Here is a 25772-nt window from a genome sequence, read left to right on the forward strand (position 1 = left end):
ATGAAAAGGGAAGTGAAGACGCTCTCCCCCCCTGCAAGACCATAAAAGGCTTTTCCTTCCTTCCTCCTTCACTCTCTCTTCTTCCTCTAACGTAAGAGAAACTCCGCAGGCGAACACTTCCACGCCGAGCTAACATGTATGAAATAAAAATGTGGCCCTGCAGCGGGGAATGCAGGTGTCACCTGCGTGGGAGACGGTTCCAAAAAGGACTCCTATTTTTAACCGGCTCCGTCAGCTGGGGGCTGCGCTTGATGCTAGCGGAGCTCCAGCGTGCGTGAAGCTGCGATGCCCCAGACGCTGTTGGCAGACATGCGGGTCCAGCGCAGCAGCTTCTCTGGCTTTCTTCTCCTCCTGCAACATCAAAACCGCTCCGTGGCTGCGGTTCCCCGTCATCTGTGAAGCGCTGGCCGTGTTTCAGAGGCGCTGAAGCGCGGTACTCCTCCCTCCCAGTTTGTGTGGAGACGATGACAGAGCTGGATCGACACCTCGTCCCAGAGTGGGTTTCCAGTCTGGCGCCTCTGAACATCACCAGCCTGTAGTAAAATTTCCATCCTGCAGCAGCCACGCTGCTGAAAGTGTAGCTAACGCCGCGCGCTCATTAACAGCCTCAGACAGACGCCTGTGTTGCCGTTGTAACAACAGCTGAATGAGTTTCAGGACCACGTTAGGAGCGCAGATGACACCAGGCTTCTAAACCGCCGCAAAATACAAAATACCCAACTGACCCCCTAGATTTGGCCCAGATTTAGATCAGATGACTCAACACACGTGCTGCTGACTCCCCAACAGCGGGAAAAAAGGTTACAGCTTGACAAACGTTGCCGTGGCGATAAACTGCACTCAGGAGCGAACACTATATAGTTCTAATCTATACGCGTACGTGGCCCCTCGCTGCCGTGAGGTGGGCTTCATTAGGTACGTGTGAGCTACCAGACATGAAGTGATGATCTCAGGAGAGTTCTATTTTTCTCTCCCCTACTCTTGGGGGGGGGGGACTGACCTGTTTACACACTATTATGGTGTTATAGTGATGCCAGCGCAGCTCTCTGGGTTTTTTCACATTAGTAATCCATATCCTCATATTGACTCTTTTCATGGGTCATATGTTGACATTTTATTTATTTTCAAGATGGGAACGGATTCAAACTGTTGAACTATCATGTAAATACTGGAGGGCAGGAGCTAATTTAATGAAGCTTCACTTTTCAAACTTTCATCCCATCGTTCCTTTCATCCGACGTTCCGACCTACCGCTCAGAGCTGCTAGCGTTGCTTTGAACGCTGGAGTTAGCTTAGCATCCGTGGCTCGCTGGGATGACGGACAGCTCAGATATTACTGTAGTGGTTTTTAATAACAGTGAGCGTGACGCCACCAGGGACGACGCTGTGCTATCAGATGTTTGAAGATATTGTTTGTGGTATTTATAACTTTTGTTTGTCTGCGGCTACTTAAAAACGAAGGAAGAGGCGTGACGCTTGATTTATTGATGTAAAAGATGGTGAAATGAATAATGAAATTAGGTATTCTCAGAGGCTTTAAAAGGGGGTTATACACCTGACGGAGTGTCTTTACTGTCACCGCTGGAGTCACATTCTCATTTTTCTTGTCATATAACCTCCAGCGGTTTTCAGTTTCGCTCCTCTCCCTCCTGCCCTCTGCATCAATCAGTCCTTCATTCGCTCCCTCCTTCATTCCTCCGGCTCTCATTTGCTTCTCCCTCTTCCTGGCCTGTCATTCACTGTTGCATGCTCCCGGCCGCCCCCTCACTCTCTGTCAGCCTCGCCGCCATTCGTCAAAATTCCCTCTTTTCACTCGTGCGAGTTTTCCTCCGGGGGCTTTTCATTTAAATGTTTCTCTTTAGTCTCCCTCTGTTGCAGCTCATCGATCACAGAATACTTTATTCACATGTCATTACTCCCTTTGTTCACATGGATGAAAACTTATCTGCGTTGGCTAAATTGTGTGGATGCAGATCAACTTTATTACAGATTTTGAATTGTGATTAAACCTGGCCAAAATTCCGTTACATTCTCGGTTTGTTGTCTGTTTTTTGTTTTTATCGGAGGAAGAAACGCCGGCGCTGACCACCGGAGCAGCCTCTTTATTAACGAGCGATTAAACACGTCATTAAACGCCGCGGCTTGCGAAAACAAATCAGTCTTATCAAAGATATAATTAAGACTTTGGCTGACATCTTAGCACATCCCTGCAGCGTGAGCAGCGCTCTGGCTAACAGTGTTAATCACAACACCCCGGTACGGTGCAGAAGCTTCACATCCTCCACATCCTGTCGGCAAACATGCAGCAGCAGCTGCCTGATTAAAACCAAGTGATACATCTGTCCTGAACCTTTTAATGGTGACGGATGCAGCAGATGGGGGTCGAGCCGAGAAGGTTCGCACCTCCGCGCGTTGCACAAAGACCGACAACTGGCGGCTTATCTGGATGCCAATCACTTGTGGGCTGAGCAGCGGCGTGCTCCAGCGTGTTTGCTCGCTCGTAATGTTGCGCAATGAAATGTTCTTTAACACCGGCGCGGCGCTCCTGCTCCGCACACGGTGAGGCGCGTTGAGGCGATGGGAGTCCTGCAGGTCCAGGTAAGAAGCACTCAGAGGGAGGGAGGAGGTTATTGATCGCAGACTGGGATGGATCACCCCTCCGGTGGGTCATCCATCCAGTAATCTGCCTGAGGCACCAATACTCCTGTCAGCTTATTTGGTTTACTCCTTGATTTCTCTTTCTTATATTCACCTGAAATCTGGTTTGGTGTCAGAAAACTGTTATGAACAAACGTGACCTCTTTCAGAAGCTATGCACTTTCGAACACTAGTACGGGCTGATGCAACTCTAGTTGCTATAGCGACCCACACGCTCACCTGTTGCCGTAGTTAATAGTTGGACAAAAGTGGACAGAAGCAGTGGAAATGACAATTAAACAGCTATTATTTTTTCTTGGCATTATTAAATAGCTAAAACTTGTTAAAGTGATCAATATTTGGATGAAGTTGACATGAGCTAACCTGACGTTTCAGCCATTTGGGCTCTTTTGGTGAGGAAGCATCACAGGGCCGCAGAGCTTCCTGCATCTGGAGGACATTTATCCAGGTATAAATAAAGGCTTGACAATGAGTCACAATCTGTGCCCCGATGACACGGCTGTTAATGCCGTTGCCTGGTTGCAACAGCGCCGGTGAAGTGCTGCAACGCTCACATTTCAAAACAAAATCAAAACCTCTCCCTTCAGGGATCGAGCGATTCCTCCAGCGGTGACAGGGACTCAAGCTTTACAGTGATTCTGGGCGACAGTTTCTTATGGAAATTTGTGCTCATTATGGGAATGCGGCTGGATGTTCGGGGAGGGGGCGGGGGTGAAACGTCTGACAGCAGCGTGTGTGGAGGGAGGAGGTGTTAGCCAGCAGGAGCCTGTGGTCAACTCACTGCTTTTGTACTTCCAAGCTCCCAGCCATGAATCTGAGAGAACTGACAGCATTCTAGCAGACAACAAAGATCCTCTCCGTGGCTTCTCCTGAGGAACGCTCCATTTTTTGTGACCCCATTAATAAGCTCCTGAAATCAAACAGATGAGCTCTCCAAAATCCTGTGGACTGTTAAAGTATTGAGGGTGAACTGTAACTTTAAATGTACCCTGTGTGCAGGTTTGTGTGATCTAATCTGCTCTGTGCCTCAAATTCGGATTCTACCTCAACCCACAATTCAAACTCCAGAAAATTGGGAAGTCCCATAAAATGTTGTTGGGGGAATAAATAAATAAATAATGCCTCCGCTCCGGTTTTATGGTGCGCTGTAGGTTCTCCACATTCCAAACAACTGCTGTGCCCTCAGGGCGTAACTTGTTTGTGAATTGTGACGGATGCGCGTGCACACGCACGCACACAGATGTGTATCTACAATTACACAAATATGCTAAAAAAAAGAAGCAAAGAAGCTTTCAGACCGTTTACTCTCACCCGTCTGAACAGGGACAGTGAGGGGGCCTCATGGTGAAAGCCTCGGTGGTATGAGCACGTCCGCCCTGATGAGTTCATGCATACGTTCACCACTTCAGCCGGACGCATCAGCTTCAGCTGCATCTTCCTCGTGTCCCGGCACCTTTTCCGGGTGGATTTTATATTCTTTTACCTTTTTTCTGACCACCTTTCCTGGAAACGTCCTCCGCTTGAAATTAAACCCAAACCATTTGTCCGGAATCTTAATCCCGATCAACTTTTGCTGTTCTCCCCTCCAGACGACGGGCCGTACCAGCGAGAACCCCCTCCGCCGCCTCACTGCTCTTCCTCCACATCCACCTCTGTGTTAGAGGACCGCAGGAAGAGCCACATCCCAGAGGAGTTTGCAGGCCTGCTCCACGGATCCTCCCCAGCTTGTGAAACGCTTGAAACGCCCTTCCATCTTTACAGCCCCAAATCGCGCAATCATGCCTCCAGCGACCCCCAAAGCGGCCTACTGCAGGCCCCGGAGTTCAGCATCGTGATTGGAGGAGGACCCAGACATCCCTTCTCCAGGACGGGACCAGAGTCCAACGTCGGCCACCCAGAGAAGCCACAGGTGGTTTACCGGACTATATTCCACACCCAGGTGAACCAGGACCAGGCTCGATCCAGGAACTGTGAGCAGGTGGATCCAGCTGGTGGCTGGTCCATCCTGGGACGGCCACCTTCCTCCTACTCTGGCCAAAACGGAGAAGTTCCAGAGTTGCCAGGAGTCCAGCCAGGAGGCGTAGCCAAAGGGTCACAAACAGGCGCCGGGTACGAAGAGAGAGCCTGCACCCTGGGGAGGATGAGGTCCATGCCCCGCAGTGTGCTGGACCTCCAGCTGTCCAAGTCTCTGTCTAAGTCCGATTCCAACCTGGTAGCTGTGTCTCCCATACAGGTCAGTCTCCTTTTCATCTCACTTTGATCTCGCTGTCGGGGTTTTGGCAAACACAGAAACCAGTCCAGCCAATTAAATAACTCGCCAAACTGGGCCAAAATGTTCCCAGCCGTGCAGCACTTTAAAACCGGAATGAATAAATCAGAAGTCAAACATCCAGCCTCGTTATGTGTGAAAGTTTGATGAGCCAAAGGGCCAAAGCTTCACTGCTCACTTGTATTGGGAAGGAAGATTTAGAAATATTTGCTTTTATGTCCAGGAGGAGCACAGCTGGGGGTCTGGCTCCAGAGACCAAGGAGGGGGAAGCCCCAGCCCAGGAGAGGGTACGAGCCCAGGAGGAAGACTGGAGAGAACCCCTTCCTTCACTGCTGAATGGGAAGAGGTGAGGAATCGTTTAGGATCAGAACCTTTTTCCGAGCATTTCCATCTTTTCTGAGATAACTAGAACCACTGAGGGGGCGGAAAAGGAACCCCAATAATTTAGCATTCTGTTTCTAATGAACGTTACAGTGGACTCAATTCTTCCTTTTAAGCCAAATAAATCAATCTAAAAAAAAAAAAAGGATCGAGTGGGAATTTGCATCTCGGTGCCCTTTTCCACCCACACATCCGTCAGAACATGTTTCAGTCAAAATCATCACAAATCCTTGATTTCAAAAAGGATGCATTAACATTTCTGTGATTCAAATGAAATCATGCTAATAAAAGTGTGTGTGTGTGCGCGCGCGTGCACCTACTTCCAGCTCACAACTTGCTGATGGTGATAAATTAGCATCCGGAACCTTCCCCTGTTCGCAGCAATTACACTGACCTTTCCTGCTTGTGAAGATGAGCTATCCCGCTTTAGGGAAACTGGATTGATGTCGAAAACTAGCAAAGAAGCTCTATTTGCATCACATGCAGGAGTGAGAGTTGCATCATTAACAGGATGCAAGTCAGGAGGGATATCACACAACAGGCAATCATCTGATATCCGTCCCCATTAGAGCTACAGCAGTAATTAAGGTAGCTTCTCTAGGTTACAAATTTGAGCTTTAATCTGGAATAACCTCTAAAACTGCTGAAGTGTTGCATTTATGGCTATTTATATAGGATGACAAGAGCAGGGGGAGTATTTTAGATGTGGCCTGAAAGGGTCAGAAAACACTGGCGTCTCCTGGCCCTTGATGGTCTGTTGTCTACAGAATACTGGGCGAATGCACGTTAATGGTTGTGTGCAGTGACATATGCAAAAACTGCCGCCCACTGCTTTTATCCATGAAGCCACCTTCATGGTCCGTCGGCCTGGAAACGCTCTGCTCAATCACAGACCTTTTAAACACCCGTGTGGGATCAGTCACGGCTTCAGGAGGCCAGTTTCCTCTGACCCATGATGATCTGGTGGCCCTGACGGCCCCGTAGTTAGCGACACATAAAGGGTCACGGATGACGGCGTGACAGCCAGCTGTTAGATGCTAATGAAGCCGCGGCTGCAGCTCCCTCGTACCTACTCCAACACACCTTTTCCTCCTTCTAGTCCTCCTTGTTTCCAATTCACAAGGGGAATGACTGACAGCCAGCGCGCAGGCTGGCGTAATGATGATGCTACATTTGAATCCAGAAATAGAGGTTAGCCTTATTACAGGCAAACGCTCCCGCTCGGACCCGCTGCACATTTCCAGAACTCAGGCTTGGTCTCTGTCCTCCCTTTGTTCAGATCGACAAGATCATGAGCTCCATTGGGGCCGGAATAGGAAGCGGATTGGACTTCAAGAAGGAAAACTCAGGTGAAACACACACACGTACGCATCGACGTCTGAGTAACTGTGACTAAAATGGACAAATGGTTGTTCAATACGAGCTCTTTTAGCTCATCAGGCAATGTGGGGCCTATTGCAGCTCTGCAGCGCCTCACAGAGGAGTCATGTTCCAGCTCTGAACCAGCATCGGGAGTAAAAACAGTCCCAACGTGACTGATTACAACAGGTGTACAGCAAAGCCCGATGTACCCCGAGCCTGAAGGTCTAGAGAATATAGCCCTGTTTAGGGTCTTTCAAGGGTCTTTGTTTTGAGCATTTGTCATGAATCCCTGGATCTGTTAGCGATTGAAAGAGGAGTAAATCTGAAGATACGATCGCTAGAACCTGTTTTAGTCATTCCAGAGTGTTCAATCCAAATCTTTCAGTCATGGGGATGAATTTGGGATTTCTCATATTCCAGCTGACAGCAGGGGTGTCGGTTTAATCCCCGTTTTTCCCTCCAGTCTTTACCTTGAATCTTCCCCTACTCATCTTTATTTAGTGATCAGCTCCCTCCCGCTGCATAAACTCCTTCATCCTGCAACCCATGATCCCCCCCACCCCCTTTTCTCTCCCTCCCTCCCTCCACATCGGTGAACGCACACACTCAGCTAGCCATGGTTACCACCAGGAGGAATCCTTTTTGTGCTAAAACGGCCCCCTACCACCACCAAGACACACAGAGGCAGGAGCAAGCCTGGTGTAGAGCTGCGCACGTGCATGTGTGTGTAGGAGGGAACTCTGCGTCTTGCAGACAAAGAGGCTGGAGTCGTAGTGTTGGCTATTATCAGCAGAGCGAGTCAGATGTATGGAGAGGGAGAGAGCAGGGTGCGATCGAGACCCTGAGAGAAGATAGACAGAGGAGAGAGAGAGAGAGAGAGAAATACACTGGAGAGAGAGAGAGAGAGAGAGAGGAGGCTGCAGAAGCATACAGATGAGTGGGAGTACTTGATAAAGAGAAATCTACAGCATAGGCAGCTTTTGCTCTCTCGCTCTCTCTTCCGCACACATGCGCACAAATACACACACACACACACACACACACACGCTCAAGGAAGCAGCCAAGCGAGCGCAACAGCTGAAAAAGAAATCGGCTCCTCTGCTGTGAGCAGCGAAACCCGCTGCCACTGTTGCTCGTGGATCTATATTTCCCATCTTTTCCTACACCCAGCTCTGGCAGGATTTAACCCCAGGACGGGAGCTTATTTCTGGATACAACTTCAGCCTTCCTCCCCCCTCTAATCCTCCCCCAGGGCTGGAGACAGAGGAAGGACCGCTGCATCTGGACGCCTGTCTTTCACCTGCTCGCACCCTTACATGCTGACCCCTTCCATCTTCACCATGCCTCTAGACTAGTCTGCCCCTTCTTCCTTTTCCTCTCACCCCCTTCCCCCCCTACCTGCCTCCCCTTTATCCCCTCTGTGCTGCCTTGCCAGAGGACCCCTCAGAAGCATGGCGGGATCCTTCGACAGCCACTTTGCCCGCCATAACATGATGTGGCAGTGCCAGCTGTCTCAGCCAGACTGCCGCTGTTACCGCGTGGACGGCTACTCCCTGCTCAAACGTTTGCCCCTCCACCCTCTCATAGGTCCCCGCTGCCCGATGCAGTCCGTGGGCCAGTGGCTGGACTCCATCGGACTGGTCCAGTACGAGAACCACCTGCTGGCCAATGGTTTTGACAACGTCCAGTTCATGGTGAGTGTTTTGTGTTTGAGCTATTTAGGTCCGTGCTTTCGTTTAACCTGTCTGCTTGATTCTCTAATATTCTTTGTGTGACTGGTCATCCCCTTCATCTTATCTCTTCATCCGATTCCCCTCATCTCCTAATTTTCCACACTACCCTTGCTTTCCCCTCGCTGCTGCCTCTCCCCACTCATGCCATGTGAGGTCCTCCTACGCACTGCAATCCTACGCCACAGCTCCAGCGTTAAGCTGCAGATGCACATGCTTACAGCAGCAAAAATAAATAAAATGAATACGTAAATCCATGCTAATATGTGATTCCTTTAAAGGCAGCGGGGGGGGGGGGGGGCGACTCTTGCGTAAGTGCACATTTACAACCACCTGTTGATCATTCTTTTTTTAACCGAGGGCTTTTTGATCCTCTGTGACGTAGAAAGAGGACCTCGCTGGCTCAAACCTTTCTTGATTTTGCTCCTGTTTGTTGCCGTGGGTACTGCCACAGGCGCTGGTGAGCGCTGGGAACGGGGGAAGAGGGAAGGAGCGGCGGATGCAGGGAAGCGCAGAGGAGGAGTGATGCTGGGGGGAAACTGCAGCAGAGGCAGAACGGTGGGAGACACAGGGGGAGGGATGGTGCAGACAGGATGAGTTGATCTGGAGTTGCAGATTAGTGCTGCTGAGAGGGAAACAAAAGCCTTCAGCAACGGCAACTTTGACAGACCCAACGTGTGACGCTGTGAAAAGTAGCATCCTGACATTTGAAGCTGAAAAGGCACTTTTACCGTTGCGACCTAGCGTCCGTCTGTCCGATCTCTGATCCCTCACTCCCTCTGACCTGCAACTGTGCATCTTGTTACCTCGGCAACAGAAAAATAGGGGCAAATCTTAATGTTCTTGCCACAGCCTGTGTGATTTTGCCCCCTCTGAGCAACACCGGGGGCGCCCCAAGACCACCGGAATTATTTCGGATTAGAGCGCACTCTAAAATATCCATTCATTTTAAACACAGCCACTTTTTTTTACATTTAATTGAAGCGAGAAGTTTCCTCTTTTACAGTAACTCTCCGCAGCAGACACACCACCTAATGAAGTCTCTACTGGGGGGCTCATACCTGCAGGTTTAGAAATAACCTGCATGTTTGTTTTATTCTGTGTGAATTGGACTAAGAGAAACCAGATCAGGGAAGCGTTTCTGCACAGATGTTGGCCAGATGTTGAATAATTGTAGCTCTGATAGATTTATGAGACACATTTTAAATTAGAGTAAAATGAAACAACCTAAACTGTGTTCTGGCATCCCAGTGGATAACCTCAGTTTTGCTCCTTGATGTGTTTTCTCTTTCATGGGAAGTGCAAATAGCTCTAAAAGTGGCCGAGGCAGAGTGCAGGATTACACTGGGATTTACAATCCTCTTAGTTTTCCTGCATATTCTTTAAGGTTGTGGGGAAGCCACTTAAAAAGAACTCTCCTGTGGAAGCATGTTGGCAAACTTGAGGAAGGAAAAAGGCTTTTCCATTTATCAGCTCAACCTCATTTGCGAATTGAACAAATTTGCAAATGAGCCTGACCTTGAGGCTCGTCTGCGTCTGCGAGTCACCATGTTCAGGAACGCACGCTCACACAGGCCATTAGCATTTACTACTAATTGGGGGTCATTAAGGTGGGCGTGTCCTGCCACCTCCGCTAGTAGAGGACGAGCTACGTTGGGCTGACAGACAAATGGCAAGGTTGCAGAACGGTTGCTACGGTGATGGTGTTTAAAAGGAAACAATATAGAGGTTTAAATGGGTATAAAAATGTGTAAGGGAGGATGCAGAAAATCAATACTGGAGAGGATTTATGGCCTCTTTGCAGTCCCCATATACACCCCTTTTCCACTGCAGGGGTTTCTGGTAAATGATGGGGGCAGGAACTTTACAGGAACCATTCCTCCCACTTGGCCCTCGCCATCGTCCCGTCTCCTCTGGACGCCACGAACGAGAGGAGAAGCAGTGTTTGCAGGGCTAATGCTCCTCTTCTGTGACCCAAAATTCCTATAAACTAAAGAAATAGCAGGGATTTGCATATATAAGGCATAGTAGTGATGGTGAAAGGACCCCCACAAGCCTGCCAACAGGTGCCAACATTGGTGTGGCTTCATCGGCGAGGCTCTGCAGCACAGAAGGTCCTGTAAACGTCCTGAAAACCTGGATCGATTTGTTTGAATTTGCACGTCAAACCTGACATTGGAGCTCACGAGAAGGGGCATTTCTGCGTGTTGCTTAATGCTCCAGTGTTCAACACAGTTTAGTTTCAGTGATAAGCTACAGCACCGTTATCTGAGCCTGAATCAGATGCATGTTGCTAGTGGAAACTACATTGATGAAAGTGTTTTCAGACAGATCAGTGCAACGCTTCATGCGTTTCCATGGTAGATGTGCTCTACAACTCTCAATTTTCTCCAATTTCTGCTTTTGCCTGCATCCTTATTATATTTACATAAAAATAATTGTTGCTAGGCGAGCACCTTATTCAGGAATGGCCACATCTGTTTGGCTCGAGCTTTCAATAAAGACGCTGTGTTGTTTTACCATAGAGACGAAAAACTAGCATATCGTGTGGCTCCTTCTGGGGAGTCCTGTGACCCGGTGACGCAAAGGCAGCTGCTCCTTAGTAGTTTTCCAAAATGTGCCTGAGAAACCAGGAAAAAAGAGGCCTGTAACTGTCCATTTGTTAGCCTTTAATGTTGGATTCCTGGGATTTTATGGCTCTGTAGTGCAGAGCCCACTCACCTTGTGGAGTCCTCTGCTTCTGTTAACAGCTGTTATTACCGTCCAACATGCACTAAAACCACAGGATGCACAAGTGTGATCAGAATATGGAAGTGGGCGATTTACTGTCGGCCACTTGAGACAAACTGGTGGATTAAGGAGGCCCTCAAAACTGCCGTCAATAGGGATCCCAATATCATACAGAGGCTCGTCCCTGAGCAGAGGCAGGAAAAGCTTTAGGTCGGAGTTTAATAGGGCAGGAAAGAGATGGACAGTAGACCAGAACAGGCCCAGAGCAGAACTTGCTGGAACCTTTACTCCTGTGTAACTGTATGCGGCTTCTATCGGCATTCTAATAATCTAATAATATTTCTACTTGAACATTATGGGCTCAAGGGGAAGGATAAGATCTTTTCATTGGTCATTTTATTCAGTTCTATTAATATCTACCTTGATCCCCTGTGACCTCCTACAGATGTAGAAGAAATGTAATATTAAGACAAAAAAGGGTAACCTAATATGTATATGTGTGTGTATATAGCTCGCTCTCGGGGGGTCCAGCATGGAGCAGTTAGTCCTGTCTTTGAATATGAAAATACTTTTGCGTTGCACTACGATAACCAGCCTGGGGGCTGAGGGGTGAGGAGCATCAGAACGGAGTTCAGCTACAGGGTGAGTCCAGAATGGGGCAGTGCTGCGGGGGGCCGGTGGCACAGACTGGCCCTGGAGACGGTTGTTCTACTGTAGCAATAAGCCTGGAGGTACCTCACTTGCTTTTCACAAAGAACATTGACATTTTAACGTCTCGTTAAGAAGCTACAATGAAGATTACAGGAAATAATTGGATTAATGAAGATTAGACGATTAGAGAGCCACACATTTGTCCTGACATGAGATGAATAAAAGGAAACGAGCACGGCTGTGATGGGCTTCAAATTACTAATTGCATGATAATCTGACACCTGGTATTGGGATTGAACAGGGACTGGGCTGAGTTAGGAGTTCTCAGAAGAATTGGAGCTTGGGAGTCACTCGGATGGAGATTTACACATTCCTCGAGGAAGATATTTCCAAATTGTAATTAAAATGTCACTGCCTACCACCCGAGTCTCTGCTTTGAGAGCTCAGCACTCCTCAGCGGACTCCCAGGAAGGAGTAGAGGGAGTTTCTTCGATCCTCTGGATTTCTTTGCCGATATTATCAGTGTGACAGGGTAGAGATGGAGAGACTTGCAGGTGTAATCCTTCAGCCCTGCTCCTGTGTGAGCCTGCTCTTAATGCTGCCTTCAGGCTGGTCACACACTCCCCAGTGATTATTTTACATTACTCTTCACTTCTGTCCACATCTATATGTCTGCTGGTTCCCAGCCGAGCTTCTCGTTCAACCCTGCTCCTCACCTTTTCTCTCCTTGCATGTCTACATTAATGCTCCATTTGGGGCTAAAATGGGATTTTTCTTTTTTAAAACAAATGCTACATAAAAGCAAACCTTTGTGCCACTGTGTCGCTCCGCAGGGTAGTAATGTGGTGGAAGACCAGGACCTGCTGGAGATCGGGATCCTGAACTCGGCCCACAGACAGCGCCTCCTACAGGCCATCAGGCTGCTGCCCCGGGTCAGTATTTCAGCTCATCACCCACTGAGCCACCACACTGCAAGTTACAGAAATGAAAATGATCAGGGTTTTTTTTGTAAAACTGCTTCTCAACTGAACGAGTGTGTCATTTTAATCCTGTAGGATTTGGAGATTAAGGAAAAAAAAATCCGCTGAGCAAAGAAACATGTGCATGTAGATAATTAGCCACTATAAAAAGGCAGCATCAGCATCGATACAAATGAGACAAAGGTGTGTGTGGAGCAGCTCCGGACAGATCCCTGCTCATCTACCTGCCTGAAGCAGAACGACCCCTCTGGACTGTCAAAATAAAAGTGAATGATATATGAACGGCGGCTGCACTCCCCAGCCCTCGCCGTGGGCCTCCCGTTCAAATCTAAACCTTGTTCGTGTTCGTCACGCAGAAATATTGCAACTATGTGATTTTAATGCTGCAGTTCTTTTGTTGTTATGGGCTCTGGGTTCCATGACCTCCAAATTAGGCTGTTCTAAAGGGAAAAGGGCAGCACTTTGTTCATACCAGACATCTGACCTGCGTCTTTCTCCTGAAGGTGCGGCCGGTGGGTTACGATGGAAATAACCCCACGTCTGTGGCGGAGTGGCTGGAGTCGCTGGAGCTGGGAGACTACACCAAGTCTTTCCTCATCAATGGCTACACCTCCATGGAGCTGGTGAAGAAGATCTGGGAGATCGAGCTCATCAACGTGAGTCCTTCTTCTCAGTCCAACTCCTCTGTGTGATACTTTAAACCGCCCGAAGGTTAAACGACCTGAGTAATTAGCTGAAACTACCAAAGAAAGACTGTGTGTAGAGTAATCTGAGAAATGTCTGGATATGTAGATTTATTTCCATTTCTAAACAACTGAGCTGTCAAGTAATACCTCAACACTCTGTGTAACAGTGAAATAATGGCTTCATTCCTCTGATAAATCCAGACAAAGAGCGTTAATGCTTAATGGAAACACAGCTGGAGCCAAAAGAATCATCTGTGATAAGAACACCGAGTTCACACTGTGCCAAAAGCCCAACAGGCACTTTTTCTCATTACTCTGCAGAGTGTGTGTGTGTGTGTGTGTGTGTGTATGTGTGTGTGTGTGTGTGCATGCGCATGTTAAACACACGACTACAAACACGAGGAGGGGGCAGCTTTACCATGAAAGCCTTGGTGTGACATCACATACCGTCACAGGTTGTGCAGATTTGAGCCAGTTTTTCAGATTTGTGCCTGATCTCTCAGCGGGGGGGCACTCCTTCGATGGCCCCGGTGTAACACAAGCGGTGCTCGATAGTGGAGGGCAGCAGCCGGACTGACTTCAATAAGAGAGAGAGAGAGAGAGAGAGAGGAGGAGAGGGTGAGCGAGTGCTGGATAAACCGATGAGTGATCAGCTGGAGGAGGCGGAAAGGGAGTTATATAAGCATGTGGGATGCAAGATGTTTCACAGCGCTGGGGATGCCGCCCACATGCTGCGTTAATGTGTCCGCGCGTGTTTCTGGATGCATATGTGAGTAACAGGACGTGTGAACATGTGCGGGAGCGCATTTCAAATGTATGGCTGTCCCAAACAAAGGCCTCAAGATATTAAAAAGGCTCCTAAAAGCCTCCACACTGTCAGGATTTAAAAAGAAATGGTGCTGGGGAAGGATTCTGAGAGAAGCTGCTGTGCAGAGTGCAGCCACTAGAGGCTGCACAAGGATGCAACTTTATCTGGAATCTTTTCCCTGAATATGTGAGATGATCTTATTAAAACCTGGGAGTGGGGCTCCGTTAACTTAATATTGCATAATTACAGTAACTTGTGCGACAGCTCTACCATTTGAGGGAATAATGGTAACAAAAATGGACCAATTGCAGTTGACCTTATAGGAGCATCAGGTAGATAACCATGAGATATATCACCTGGAAGGTGTCATCAATCAGTATTATCTAGGGAAATAATGCCTGACTGCATGTTGACTTCATATACGGTCGGGGGTGGGGGTGGGGGGGAATGTTGATGAAGAGGTCCCAAATGGATTTGACATCAGAGGAGGAGTAAAAATAGAGTGACACCAGGAAGGACGTATGGAAGTGGAGAGATGAAGTGGAGAGAGAGAGGGAGGACAAGGAGCCCAAAGTTGTTGTTGACCACGGATTTGATGTAATCAAGGGATAATTGCCGCGGGCAACAGATGCCGCGGTGTCCAGGGAGACGAGGGAGGACTGTGTGGAAGCGTTGCAGCACTATAAAATGGAGTGACTGGATGAGGTGTGTGTGTGTGTGTGTGTGTGTGTGTGTTTGTGATTGGCCACATATGTGCCATCCTGCTGTTGAGGGATTATAGGAGCATCTATAAAATACCATCAGTACACACACAGAAAATACTGCAGTGTGTGTCCCAGTGCAACTCCCTCTGCAGTTTTCTTTTTATGTAACGTGCCGAGGACACTTACTAGTCCTTCCTCTCGCCTCAGGACACTGGACTTAGGGTGAAACCCTCCGTGCATGGTGAGGAGCTTCCTTGTCTTGATGTCAGTGGCTTGTATCTCTTCCAGTGGCCGGGGTATTATGCCAGCAGGGCGTAGGTGTTTATGGCCTGGATCTTGTGCTTACCATGGTCATGACTGGGGGGTTTAGGCCTATGCAGAACAGCAGGGGGGACAGGACATCTCCTTGATATATGCCACATCTGATGCTCACACGCACAATCGGCTTTGAGTTAATCTTGTAAACTTGGACGAGGTGGTGAGGGACAGGATGGTGTTAAAAGTGCGGACAATCATGGACAGTCCCTCCCACCCCCTCCAAAACACAGTGGGCAAACTGAGGAGCAGCTTCAGCAGCAGACTCCTGCAGCCTCGCTGCTCTGAGGAACGCTCCAGTCCGCCACCAACTGTGTAACTCATCCCTCTGTCAGAGCTGAGCTCTCTCCACCGGACTCATGCATCAGCTCAGGTCCAAACTATTCAATCACAAAAATTCTTTATGTTGTAATTTTATTTCTATATTATTCTATATTTATGTAAATATGATTATAATTTATTCTTGTCCACGTTCTAATCTTATTTGTGTTTTATTTATTCTATTTCTATACTTTGTAAGTACAGTAAGTACAGTAGGCTGCTACGACAATTTAATTTCCCTACGAGGATGAATAAAGTAAATCTTGAATCGGCCTCCAGAGTCGTGTTCCACAGCTTCATGGACGAACTCTCAATGTTGTCAATCCAGGCAGTAGTTTTCCCCTAGTCCTCACCTCAGCAGACATTTTATTAGAATTAATAATAATAAATTAACCAAGAATAATTACATGAAACACTCAGATCATGGGTACAAATTTAGACAGACAGACAGACAGACAGATCGATAGATTCGGGATATGGGCAGCTGAGAGAGAATCATGTCCTCGGGGTCCTCCCTGCCAAGGCTAACACACAAAGTAGCAGACTACCGTCACTGAGACCAGTAAGCAGAACAGCTGCTTATCAAAACATCTACCGTACTGAATGTTGTCGATCTCATTTTTCACATGACTACGTGGGATATCTGCAGCCTAAAATCCGGAGCGGCTTGTATCAGTACAAAATTGATTTTCTTTCTAAAATTAGATTATGCGGCTTTTAATCAGCTGCGCTCTGTCGTCCAGAAATTACGGTAATTATTCTTGGTTAATTTATTATGAAAATAATTACTAAAGATCCGGGGTTTCATTAGAATGTGTAATAAAGGAGGACCTGAAGTGTGTTTATTCAGTACATATGTAACATGTAGCATAAATCCATACATTAATATTCATATATGGCACTAAAACAGAGAAAAGATCAAGAATGACTAAAATATGCGTAATAGAGCAGGAAGACAGACCCTGTAATGAAAACTCCGTAGATGTGACTTTCTAAATTGAATTATTCATTTTACTATTAATGATTAATTGGAATAAAATCAGCACATCAATTGTGAAACGAGTGTATATAATTAAATCTCCTTTATGCTAATGATGCTGAGATTGAATGAAAAGGCCCCGGTTGTTGCAGCAGTGGGTGTGTGTGCCCGACACACACCTCTGGTTGTTGGGAGGATGCTCTCATTTATGGCAGAACGTAAACAAATGCAGCGAGCTGTATCGGCTGCTTGAGGTCGTAATAATGGCACCGTGCTACAGCTTCGTCAGCCTGCTTTTAATATCACAGGCCTCCTGGTAAAAGCCGTCTGGAATAATTTCCTGTCATAATCTGTGCATGCGGGATTAACCCAAACAGCCTCGCAGAGCCCGTTTGGGAACACACACGCCTTGTAATAAAGGCCATTAATTCCATGATGCTGATGGTCAATCTGATTAGGGACTGGGTGGAAGCAGAGGGCTTAAACCGCCGTAGTTCTTGTAATGAAGTTATGTTTTTAAAATAACAACGGCAGAAGGGACGGTGAAAGAAAGGAAGCGGTGGATGGAGGGAGGGTGGTGGAGGTGTAATCAGCCTGACTGGTGTATAATTTCCCTGCAGTGCAGCGAGCTGCTCATGCGTCCTCTGTGGAACCGCACGGTGGTGCTGCAGCCTTTCGCAGCGAGCTGCGCCGCCCCGTCTTGACGCGCGCGGGGCGCAAAATAACTGCATCAAGGCTGCAAATTGGTCTCATTTCAAGCGAGTCCTCAAGAGAGCGCACAGAGAGGCAATTAGGATTGGATTTCACTTTGGAAAGGCGCGTTCATGACGGCGGAGGGTAGATAGTTTCTGATCCTTGAGGAACAATTCCCCTAATGTTTTCTGGCTGAGTGGACCCTGATATCATGGAGGAGGTTGCCTTCAGTCCGTCCCTCTATGGTGGAAATGAGAATCGTAATTCTTTAACCCCCTTAATATGGAGAAATACCCTCGAGCATTTAAACCACAGAATGTCTTGGAAAATGCAGAAGATTAATATGCTGCTGTGAATAGTGACGAACAAATGTAATAGTGGTGGGAGTCTCTCAGGGTCATAGTTTTTTGTTGTTGCGCTACTTTTCCAGGAAGCTAGCAATTCTTTGTGTTTTAAATTAATGTCATATCGGTTAGAAGGAGCTGAGCCTGTGGAGACCTGTCGGCGCCTGACTTCCCCACAGGGGCCGACTTGTCCCTGCATTCCCTCTATTCTAACGCGGTCTTTACACACGCCAAACAGGAAATGGGCTCCGAGTGCCTCATAAAAACCTTGTTTCGACACGCATCTCAAGCGATCCGTCAGAACCGCAGGGATGAGCGTTCGATCGCCAACATTTGAGATCCGCTCTCAAAGACGACGCGCGTGCTCGTGGCTGCATGTTGGTGTCGGCTGCACGGGGGTCAAAACTACATCAAGGACATCATCAGTTTTAGGAGTTCAGTCTTTCTTGAACCGCTTGCATTCTGTTTCCATGACAGCTACTAGTTACCATAGAGACGAGAGCTGTGTGCGCTTAGTATAAATGAAAAGTGTGTGTTTGTGTGCATTTATATTGGATCGCACCAGATACTCTAAATGTCTCACTGTTTCCTCCTCCTGCCCCCCCTCACCTTCACTGTCACCTCTCCAAATGGACAGATTGCCTCACATCCCAACTCCAGATGGCCCCAGGCATCCTTACCTGGGGATTAAACCCTATAGTCCCTATAAGACCTCCAGCTACACACTAAATGCACAGTTATATGGTTCACATACTTCACAGATCAGTTTTCACCCACTTTAGATTGATGTGTAACCCTGTGTCAGACACATGCAGCGAGCACAGTGTGTTGAAATGCGCGGTCCGGTGTGCTCGTGTACAGTAGGTGGGAAACGGGAGGAAGGTGTAGTTTTCATGTGGGTGGCTTTGCCTCGGGACTGCAGTGTACTTCACTGGCCCAGCTCGCCAATATCGCTCTCCTGCAGCCTTATTTGGCATCCAGCTTCCTGTTGTAGCGCTCACCGTGCTGGTCGTAGCGTGGGAGGTGTCAGGAGAGGAGTGTGTGTGGACACCCCCCACTCCAGAAACTGGACCTCTAAACCTGCTGGTCTGCCAATTAACAAATCTGCATTTCACTTTTTTCCCCCCCCTCCAGCTTTAATTATTTCTAGCCTGTAAGTCCTACTGGAGGCCTGTGTTACTCCAGAGGTTGTGGCTCTGGTCGAGGAGCCCTGGTGAAGGTCAGCGCTTCGATCTTCACCCTGAGGTCTCCGTGTCAGTCCGAGACCACAAACCCACTGGCAATGCCGCATCCTCAGTGTATAAATGTGTGAAGGCTTCAAGGTCATCTCTAATGACCATGAATGCAGCACTTCCAGTGGGCCTTGTTTTTCTGGTTTAAGCCTAAATGTTTAGTGTTGCCGTTTTCTCCGAGAGGAGGCTCAAGTGCGCGACACCTGCGGTTTGTATTCTACCGTATCCTGTAACGAGACTTGATGTAAAAAGACAGAAATAGTCCGAATGATGTCAAGCTCTGTGGGTCGGATTTCATTCATGTGACATATGAAGTCAGGCACATGAAGGTGAATATATAGCGCGCACATAAACACATGCTCATATTTACTATAATGCAAGAGAGGTCACAGCTGTTTGCTGGAAACAGATGATGGTGCCCGCAGCGAGACTGGAGGTTGTGATGACAGCGGAGCCATTGCAAAAGAGTATTTCTCAACAAATTAACAGGAAAATTCCCAGCTGCAGGGTTTTTCCTGCCAAACATCTGAACTTGTCAGCATTTACAGGTAGACAACAGCTCGCGTGTGATGTGCCGTGGTTCATTAAATGAAAAAGCAATTCAGGTAATGACATTTGGGCAACAAATACAAAGCAGCCTCAATGGCGAATGAACAAAGCATTTTGCGACAAAGTTTAGTGGCTAGCTTAGTTTGCTGCAATTGTTGGATACTTTGTTTATTTTCTGCCGTTCCATCGCTGATACAGCTGAACTCTCAACTCGAGCTGCAAACAGAATACGTTTACACTCCTTGTTGGCCAGCATGAGCTTGTCTCTGTACTGGCCTGGTGTCTCCATAGTGACTAGATGAGGAGGAGGGGAGAATGTAAACTGGGTAGAACGAGAGAGTGGAGAGAGAGAGAGGGAGGGAGGGAGGGAGAGAGAAGTCAGGCAGAGACATGCAGGAGATGTAGTCTGGCTGCCGCAAGCTGTAGGAGGAGGAGTTGGTGAGCGCTGGTGATCTGCGGCGAGTGAGGGAAAGAAAGACAAAAGGAGGAGGCGAGGAGGCGAACAGGAAAGTCAGCCTAAAGACGGGGGAGAGCAAGGCAGAGGAGAGAACGACGCTCGATGCACCGGCGTCGGAGCGAGAAAGGAGAGCGCGGAGAAATCAGGCGGAGAGCAACTGAAGGCAACTCTCCCACCGACGATTGGGAATAAGTCTGGTCTTGTGTAGAGGTAAGTGACAGGAAATGTGTGATGATGATGAGGGTTTTTAGATGGAATGAGCAGATAAGGAGTGAAAGCGAGTCACTGATCCTTTTGTTCCGCGCTGTTATACGTACGCATCTTTCATCCCTCCGCTCTGCACCGCACCGATGATTACAGCATATGAAACCTTCAGTGGAGCTCAATCAACTCTGCTGACTTGGCTAATCCGACTGAGCACGTGTGTGTGTGCGCGTGCACGCGCGTGCGAGTTGGAGGTAAATATTCCTGCACATCAGCTCTGTCGGACGACGAAGTCTTTGCTGGGTTCATTCGTTTCCTTGAATTTTCCCATCAACTTTCTTGGGCAGCTGACAACGGTTTCCCACATTTCTTGGGTTTGTGGGAGTGACACAACTTCAGTGGCAGGTCAGCGGAAGCTCAAAGGCTTCGCTGGATTTGCAGCTTCGCTCAAATATGCCGCTCTGATTTGCACCCTTTCCTCATTTGCATGCACTAAAATGCACGTACGAAGTGGTGAGAATCTGGGCCGAGACCAGGACAACGTTGAGGCGCGTAGATGCTGACGAGTCTGCAGTCGCACAGCTGCACCACAGAAATAGCAGTCGTCACCAAATCACCCCCCAACTTTGTTTGAATTGTGAAAAATCAACTCTGAGCCGACTGTCGGCTCATTGTTGCACTGTGACAGTGAAGACTGACAAAAGTGAGGGCGCTGAAAAGACAAATGAGGAGTTTTGCAAAGAATGAGGCAGGTTGGAGCAGGATGACAGAAGTGTCATCCTTCGTACGTGCATCCTTCATCTTCTCCAGCTGCTGGAACACAGCCCGCACCTACAGAAGGATCGAATCGGAACTCCCGCCAGATGTTTTTATTGATTTATTTAATATTCCAGACAGCAGGCGCTTGATCATTATTCGTTCATTGAGTCGTCAACACAGCGAGTGGCAGGAGTTGATTGTCCTTGGGCGACAGCCGTCAGTCAGGAGACGGAGCAGAGACAACCCGCGGTGTAATGGACGATGCCTTCAAAGACCTCTGAAGAGCTCTGTCCAATAAGGAAGAGGCTGACCTTGATAATGATGAAATTTCAGGAAGCAATTTTCTGACAAAAGCTGACAAAAACTTGTTTCCCCCTAATGGAAAAATTATTTTTAAAAAGCTGTATGCAGTAAATCTGTATGCAGTAAATAGTGTTGGACGAATCACCCTGCTTCTAATCTCATTTCAAAAGTTTCCCAACAGTGAGAATGAAGGCGGCGTGCACGCCGCTGCCCCTCATAAATCTGTTCTCACATTGAGACGCACATATGGCTGCTACAAGCGTTCACTGACCCGATCTTGTATCCGCAGCACATCGCTGTGTTCCCTACTTCACCGACTGTGACAATAAGCAGCTGTTCTAAACAGGAACATCTTTGTTCTGCTGCATTAACCCTAAACACTTCACCTGGACTAAATATGGACAAATAGTGAATATTTTCTACTGTAATTTCTCTAATATGGCTCCTTTGGCATCTGAACTCTATTCCTGCTAATCCCTTCCTGAATATTCACAATTCAGTTCACGGCTTCCCCTGTGTGTGCACAGTCATACTTACGATCTGTTGCTATTAATGGAGAGATATACGTCTGCACGTGGGCGGGGCCTGTACTATCTAACTCTGATTGGATGCCTGTTGTGTGAGCACTAAAACAAGCCTTCTTATTGGCTGCTGTGGACAATTTTTGTGCATCATCCTTAGGCGTAACTCTCCTCCCATCTCTGGTTACTAGGCAACCAATAGTCTCTGGTTTGCCTCCAGTGTTGTTGGTGTGTGTATGGGTAATCTATCAAGATTGCAAGCGAATCGATACCGCCCCTGTACTATATACACACTACACGCACGAAAAAGGAAGACGGCTGTGATCGAGTATCCAGGGTTAGAAGAACAGAAGTGGTGGGGTTGGAACCACTTCTGTCCTAGGTCCTGCACCACATCCACCAAACTGTATCAACCGCAAGGTGCAAGCTAGTTTTTGACTTTAAACTACGTTTGTACGGCGTTGGATTGATAGATGTGACTGAGGAGTGATGCTTGGCTGAGAGTGTGATGCCAACATAATATGAAATAAGCACACTGGCGCTATTTACGGTGCTATACTTAAAATATCCAGAAAGCAATTGGGGAATTATGGACTTCCTCAATCAATATGACAGCTCAATTGACTTGTAATGTACATTAGGTAGCAACAATGACTCTTGGATCTGGAATAATCAATGTTCTTCTACATTTTTAGTAAGGTACCACAGGGGCATTCAAAGGTCTGCTGATATCAAAGGGTCATGACCTTCTAGTCTAGAAGGGGCAGCTGATTGATCATATTTTTATAAGCTGGGGGAAACTGGATATGCAAGCCAGCTAATAATGATGGACCAATCACGTGCAGTTGCCAAGGCTGGAGAGAAGATTGCCGCCAAAGTACTTATTTTGTTTGTTAGGCTGAATTACACCAGCACTCTTCTTTTCCTACAATTTGGCAGGTCAAAGAAGCAGATGAGGGGTGTTTAGCGTGAAGCAAGGGGGAGTGACGAGAGCATTTTTGGTCCCTTCCTTCTCCACCATCAAAACAACGTGCTGCTCTGAGCACAGACAGTGACCGGCCTGTTGGTTCCCTCGCTGGGTTTTCTGCTCCAGTGAGCCACCAGCTTCCAACCTCCCCTCTGGTCAGAGCCATAGAAAAGCCCTTTTGTCTCCCCTGTCCTTAACGGGAGAGGTCGTTGTCAAGGTCTAACACGTTACATTTATTGTTTTGAAATATGTCATTTTGGTCAATGTCCTTATTCTGTGCCCTCTTGTTTAAAAAGAGGTCAGTTTGTTCTTAGAAGTTTTGTTAAAAAAAACAACAACCTTTTTTAGAGGACATTTCCATGAACTAGTTTTTGGTTTGCAGCAGTGAGTAAAGTCCTTTCTACTGGGAGCTGTTTTTCTTTTGCATGTTTTATGACTCGGTTCTAAATTAAATATCTTGAAGGTAAAAACAGTTTGCAAACATACACAAAGATGAAAAGCTAAATATTTAAACCTGCACCACCGTAGCGGCGTTCTCCTTCTCAGCTGAAGGGGCAGCAGCTGCTAACAGGTTGGTGTTGGGATGTTTAATACACTGCTTATATACACTCCATCCACGCTGTCACCGCACTGCTATAGGAGAGTGAGGCAGAATCGGCTCCACCGATGGGACGAGAGCCGGGGATCGCATCAAACATTTTACCTGTCGGCGCGCGTGGCTATGATCTAAATGCAAATGGAGAAGTGAGGGCATGAGTTTACAATTACATCCTCAACCATTCATTTAAAATGATAGCATCTTCTTCCCCAAACAGCTGTTTCTGCTCGTGCACGTGCCTTCGGATTTTTATTTATTTTTGGTCGAGCGTGTGTGTGGGTGACTGCTGCGGCTCTGTTGCCATGGCGACGGTTGAACTCGAAGCCGAGGCTGCTACTGTAGCTGAAGTAGGTGCTGTTGCATAAGGCCAAGTGTAACCCACAGATACCGCCAGGCAAGGTCCTCCGGTGCATACATGCGTGATTAAACCGTCACGCTAAGGCTTCTCGGGAGACGGAACACACGAGGATGAACGTTTCATGTCCTGCAGTGCATGAAAATATCTCATTTAAAGGCAGCAGAGAGGAACATTTTTTTCCCCCTTCTATTCAAAACATTTTTGAAAAATAAAAGATGACTACAGTGTTTTGTGTTTTCTTTTCGACTTAAATCGATTGAAGAATCAGCCGTTAGCGACTCCATTTGTCAGTGTTGGGTAAAGCGAAGCCTTCAGATCCAGTGTTGGCATGCAGAGAACAGCCACACTGGATAAAGTTTAATGCCACGATAGCTAGCTGCCTTTATTAGCCACCAACTCAAGCTGAGCCCTTTATTTGATGAAATCCTCATTAGTAACCATCAGTTTTCCATATTTCTCTCAGGGATTCAGTATTTATTGGTTATTGGTGGCTAATTGCAGCCACACGTGATCAACAAACTCGTTCTCGTGAGGGCTGTTATGGTTCTCTGGCAGATGTGAGCTGCTGCTTTATGTGGCAGATGAAGAAGCATGTGTGACTGTTGGGGGAGTTATTAAACACACTGAAGGCGGATCGTGATGCTAATTACCACCTTTGCCCTAAACATATACGCACCCTCGTGTACACACGCGCAGATTCTCTCACATTCACAAATACCTTTGTTGGAGGGCTTCCAGTTGCAGGCCTGATGAACTGGGCACCAGTGGGGTGTATGGGAGCCAGAAGGTGCCAGCATCTCTGCACAAGGATACCATGTCCCAGTTTGTCTCTTTAGAAAACCCAGTAACTGGCACAGTCTGGGTCGCCTGGTGACCAGAGAAAAGAAAGAAAGCTTTCACTGGGGTCCAAAGAGAGTGTGTGTGTTTGTGTGTGCAGGCTCTCTGTTTATGCCTTAGGGAAAATCAGAATGTCGCAAATTTTTATGCACTTTTAAACTGCTGAATTTGCGTTTCATGAAAACGCAGCCGTAAAAATGAAAGCATGTCATTTTTGGTTCACCATAAAGGTTAAAATCCCAGAATACCTTGCTTTTATGTGAAATTACCTTTGAAGATAGATTAATATCACACTTTAAGGATAGAAGGATGGCGTAAAATGATAATAGAACTAGATCTAATCAAATTCCCTAGAACAGGTTTCAGTCTCGGGCGGTGTGTTTTTCCGATTATTCCTGTTATCATTTTCTTGTTAACAGTATCAGCTTCAACACCTTCCTGCTGGTTATGCAACACTGACAGGATGGAGAGTATGTTTACACTTTGGGGCATTTTACCTGCCCATTTCACCAGATGTCTCAAAAAATCTCTTACTCAGTTAATTAAATCCTGTTTCTTTATCCAAACAGGTATTGAAGATTGGGCTCATTGGACACAGAAAACGTATCCTGGCCTCATTGGGGGACCGATTACACGAAGACACCCCACAAAAACCCCCTCGGGCCATCTCACTCAGGGTGAGTCTCCTCCAGCAGGTTTGGAACTGCATCAGGTTTGGAAGGGTGGTGGTGAAGGAAAACTGGGCCTTGAGCTTGTTCTCCTCTTGATGGAGGCACCTAACTTCCGAGACTAATTTTGGTGCTTTCAAAACTCCCCAACCTTCCACCTTGAGATGAAATCACATTTGCATAATGAGGAAGCTTCAAACATTTGCATCCATTATAAATAAACCTTTGTAAGAGTTTGCAAAAGCAAAAAAAAAAAATTAATTTCAGCATACATTTTGTCCCAGGAGCCCGGGAATCAGACTCCTCCCCAGCTCAGCCCGTCGGTGGGCCAGGCAGCGTACACAGCGGGGGTCCCGGGCGGATCTCTGGACGTGCAGCACCTCATCATGCAGGCGGACGCACGGCGCAGGCAGCGCAGCAATGACAACTACTTCGAGGACGTGCCGCGATCCAAGCTGGAGCGACAGATGGCCCAAGTCAGCATGGTGAGGAGGGGGGGACAGGTCTGAGGGATGAATAGAGACAGGAAGAGGGTGGGGCCTGAACATCAATGAGACCCTCAAGTGGTGCTCTGCAGTGGGAATTTTTGTTTAAAAGTCATCACAGTGCTGCAACACTAGATTCTTCTCAGACAAAACACACACACACACACTTCCTGCAGCTGTGTTTTGATTGGGCACGATTGGAGACTTTGTCGTGCGTGTGTCA

General features: G+C 47.5%; 2 protein-coding genes and 1 long non-coding RNA gene across 21 annotated transcripts in view; 1 reads left to right on the forward strand and 2 right to left on the reverse strand.

Annotated features, from left to right (window-relative positions):
• Nucleotides 1–25772, forward strand: part of anks1b (ankyrin repeat and sterile alpha motif domain containing 1B) — a 92513-nt gene that overhangs the window by 55988 nt on the left and 10753 nt on the right. For 5 of the 7 annotated variants that reach the window (XM_029851578.1, XM_029851573.1, XM_029851574.1 and 2 more), the window contains 9 exons: nucleotides 4248–4891; nucleotides 5151–5273; nucleotides 6588–6657; nucleotides 8258–8364; nucleotides 12615–12713; nucleotides 13265–13417; nucleotides 24816–24866; nucleotides 24966–25073; nucleotides 25349–25549. In XM_029851578.1, the coding sequence (XP_029707438.1) occupies nucleotides 4248–4891; nucleotides 5151–5273; nucleotides 6588–6657; nucleotides 8258–8364; nucleotides 12615–12713; nucleotides 13265–13417; nucleotides 24816–24866; nucleotides 24966–25073; nucleotides 25349–25549 (1556 nt within the window). The remainder of the gene's footprint in view (nucleotides 1–4247; nucleotides 4892–5150; nucleotides 5274–6587; nucleotides 6658–8257; nucleotides 8365–12614; nucleotides 12714–13264; nucleotides 13418–24815; nucleotides 24867–24965; nucleotides 25074–25348; nucleotides 25550–25772) is intronic. The other 2 variants (XM_029851575.1, XM_029851576.1) reach the window with 1 other exon arrangement.
• On the reverse strand, nucleotides 10908–13335 carry LOC115253411 (uncharacterized). The gene is made up of 4 exons (XR_003891734.1): nucleotides 13234–13335; nucleotides 12589–12750; nucleotides 11122–11173; nucleotides 10908–11021 (listed from the first exon to the last, which is right to left on the reverse strand). It is a non-coding gene; the product is annotated as an uncharacterized lncRNA (long non-coding RNA).
• LOC105417747 (uncharacterized) overlaps nucleotides 13417–25772 on the reverse strand; it is a 33691-nt gene continuing 21335 nt past the window's right edge. For 3 of the 13 annotated variants that reach the window (XM_029851595.1, XM_029851594.1, XM_029851583.1), the window contains 2 exons: nucleotides 24278–24426; nucleotides 23105–23329 (listed from right to left, as the gene is read on the reverse strand). In XM_029851595.1, the coding sequence (XP_029707455.1) occupies nucleotides 23226–23329; nucleotides 24278–24426 (253 nt within the window). In that variant the 3' untranslated portion in view covers nucleotides 23105–23225. Of the gene's footprint in view, nucleotides 13456–13894; nucleotides 14025–17423; nucleotides 17508–20947; nucleotides 21124–23104; nucleotides 23330–23412; nucleotides 23686–24277; nucleotides 24427–25772 lie in introns of those variants that run through there. The other 10 variants (XM_029851586.1, XM_029851591.1, XM_029851585.1 and 7 more) reach the window with 7 other exon arrangements.

Source organism: Takifugu rubripes, chromosome 18, assembly GCF_901000725.2.
Source record: "Takifugu rubripes chromosome 18, fTakRub1.2, whole genome shotgun sequence".
Taxonomy (NCBI): Eukaryota; Metazoa; Chordata; class Actinopteri; order Tetraodontiformes; family Tetraodontidae; genus Takifugu; species Takifugu rubripes.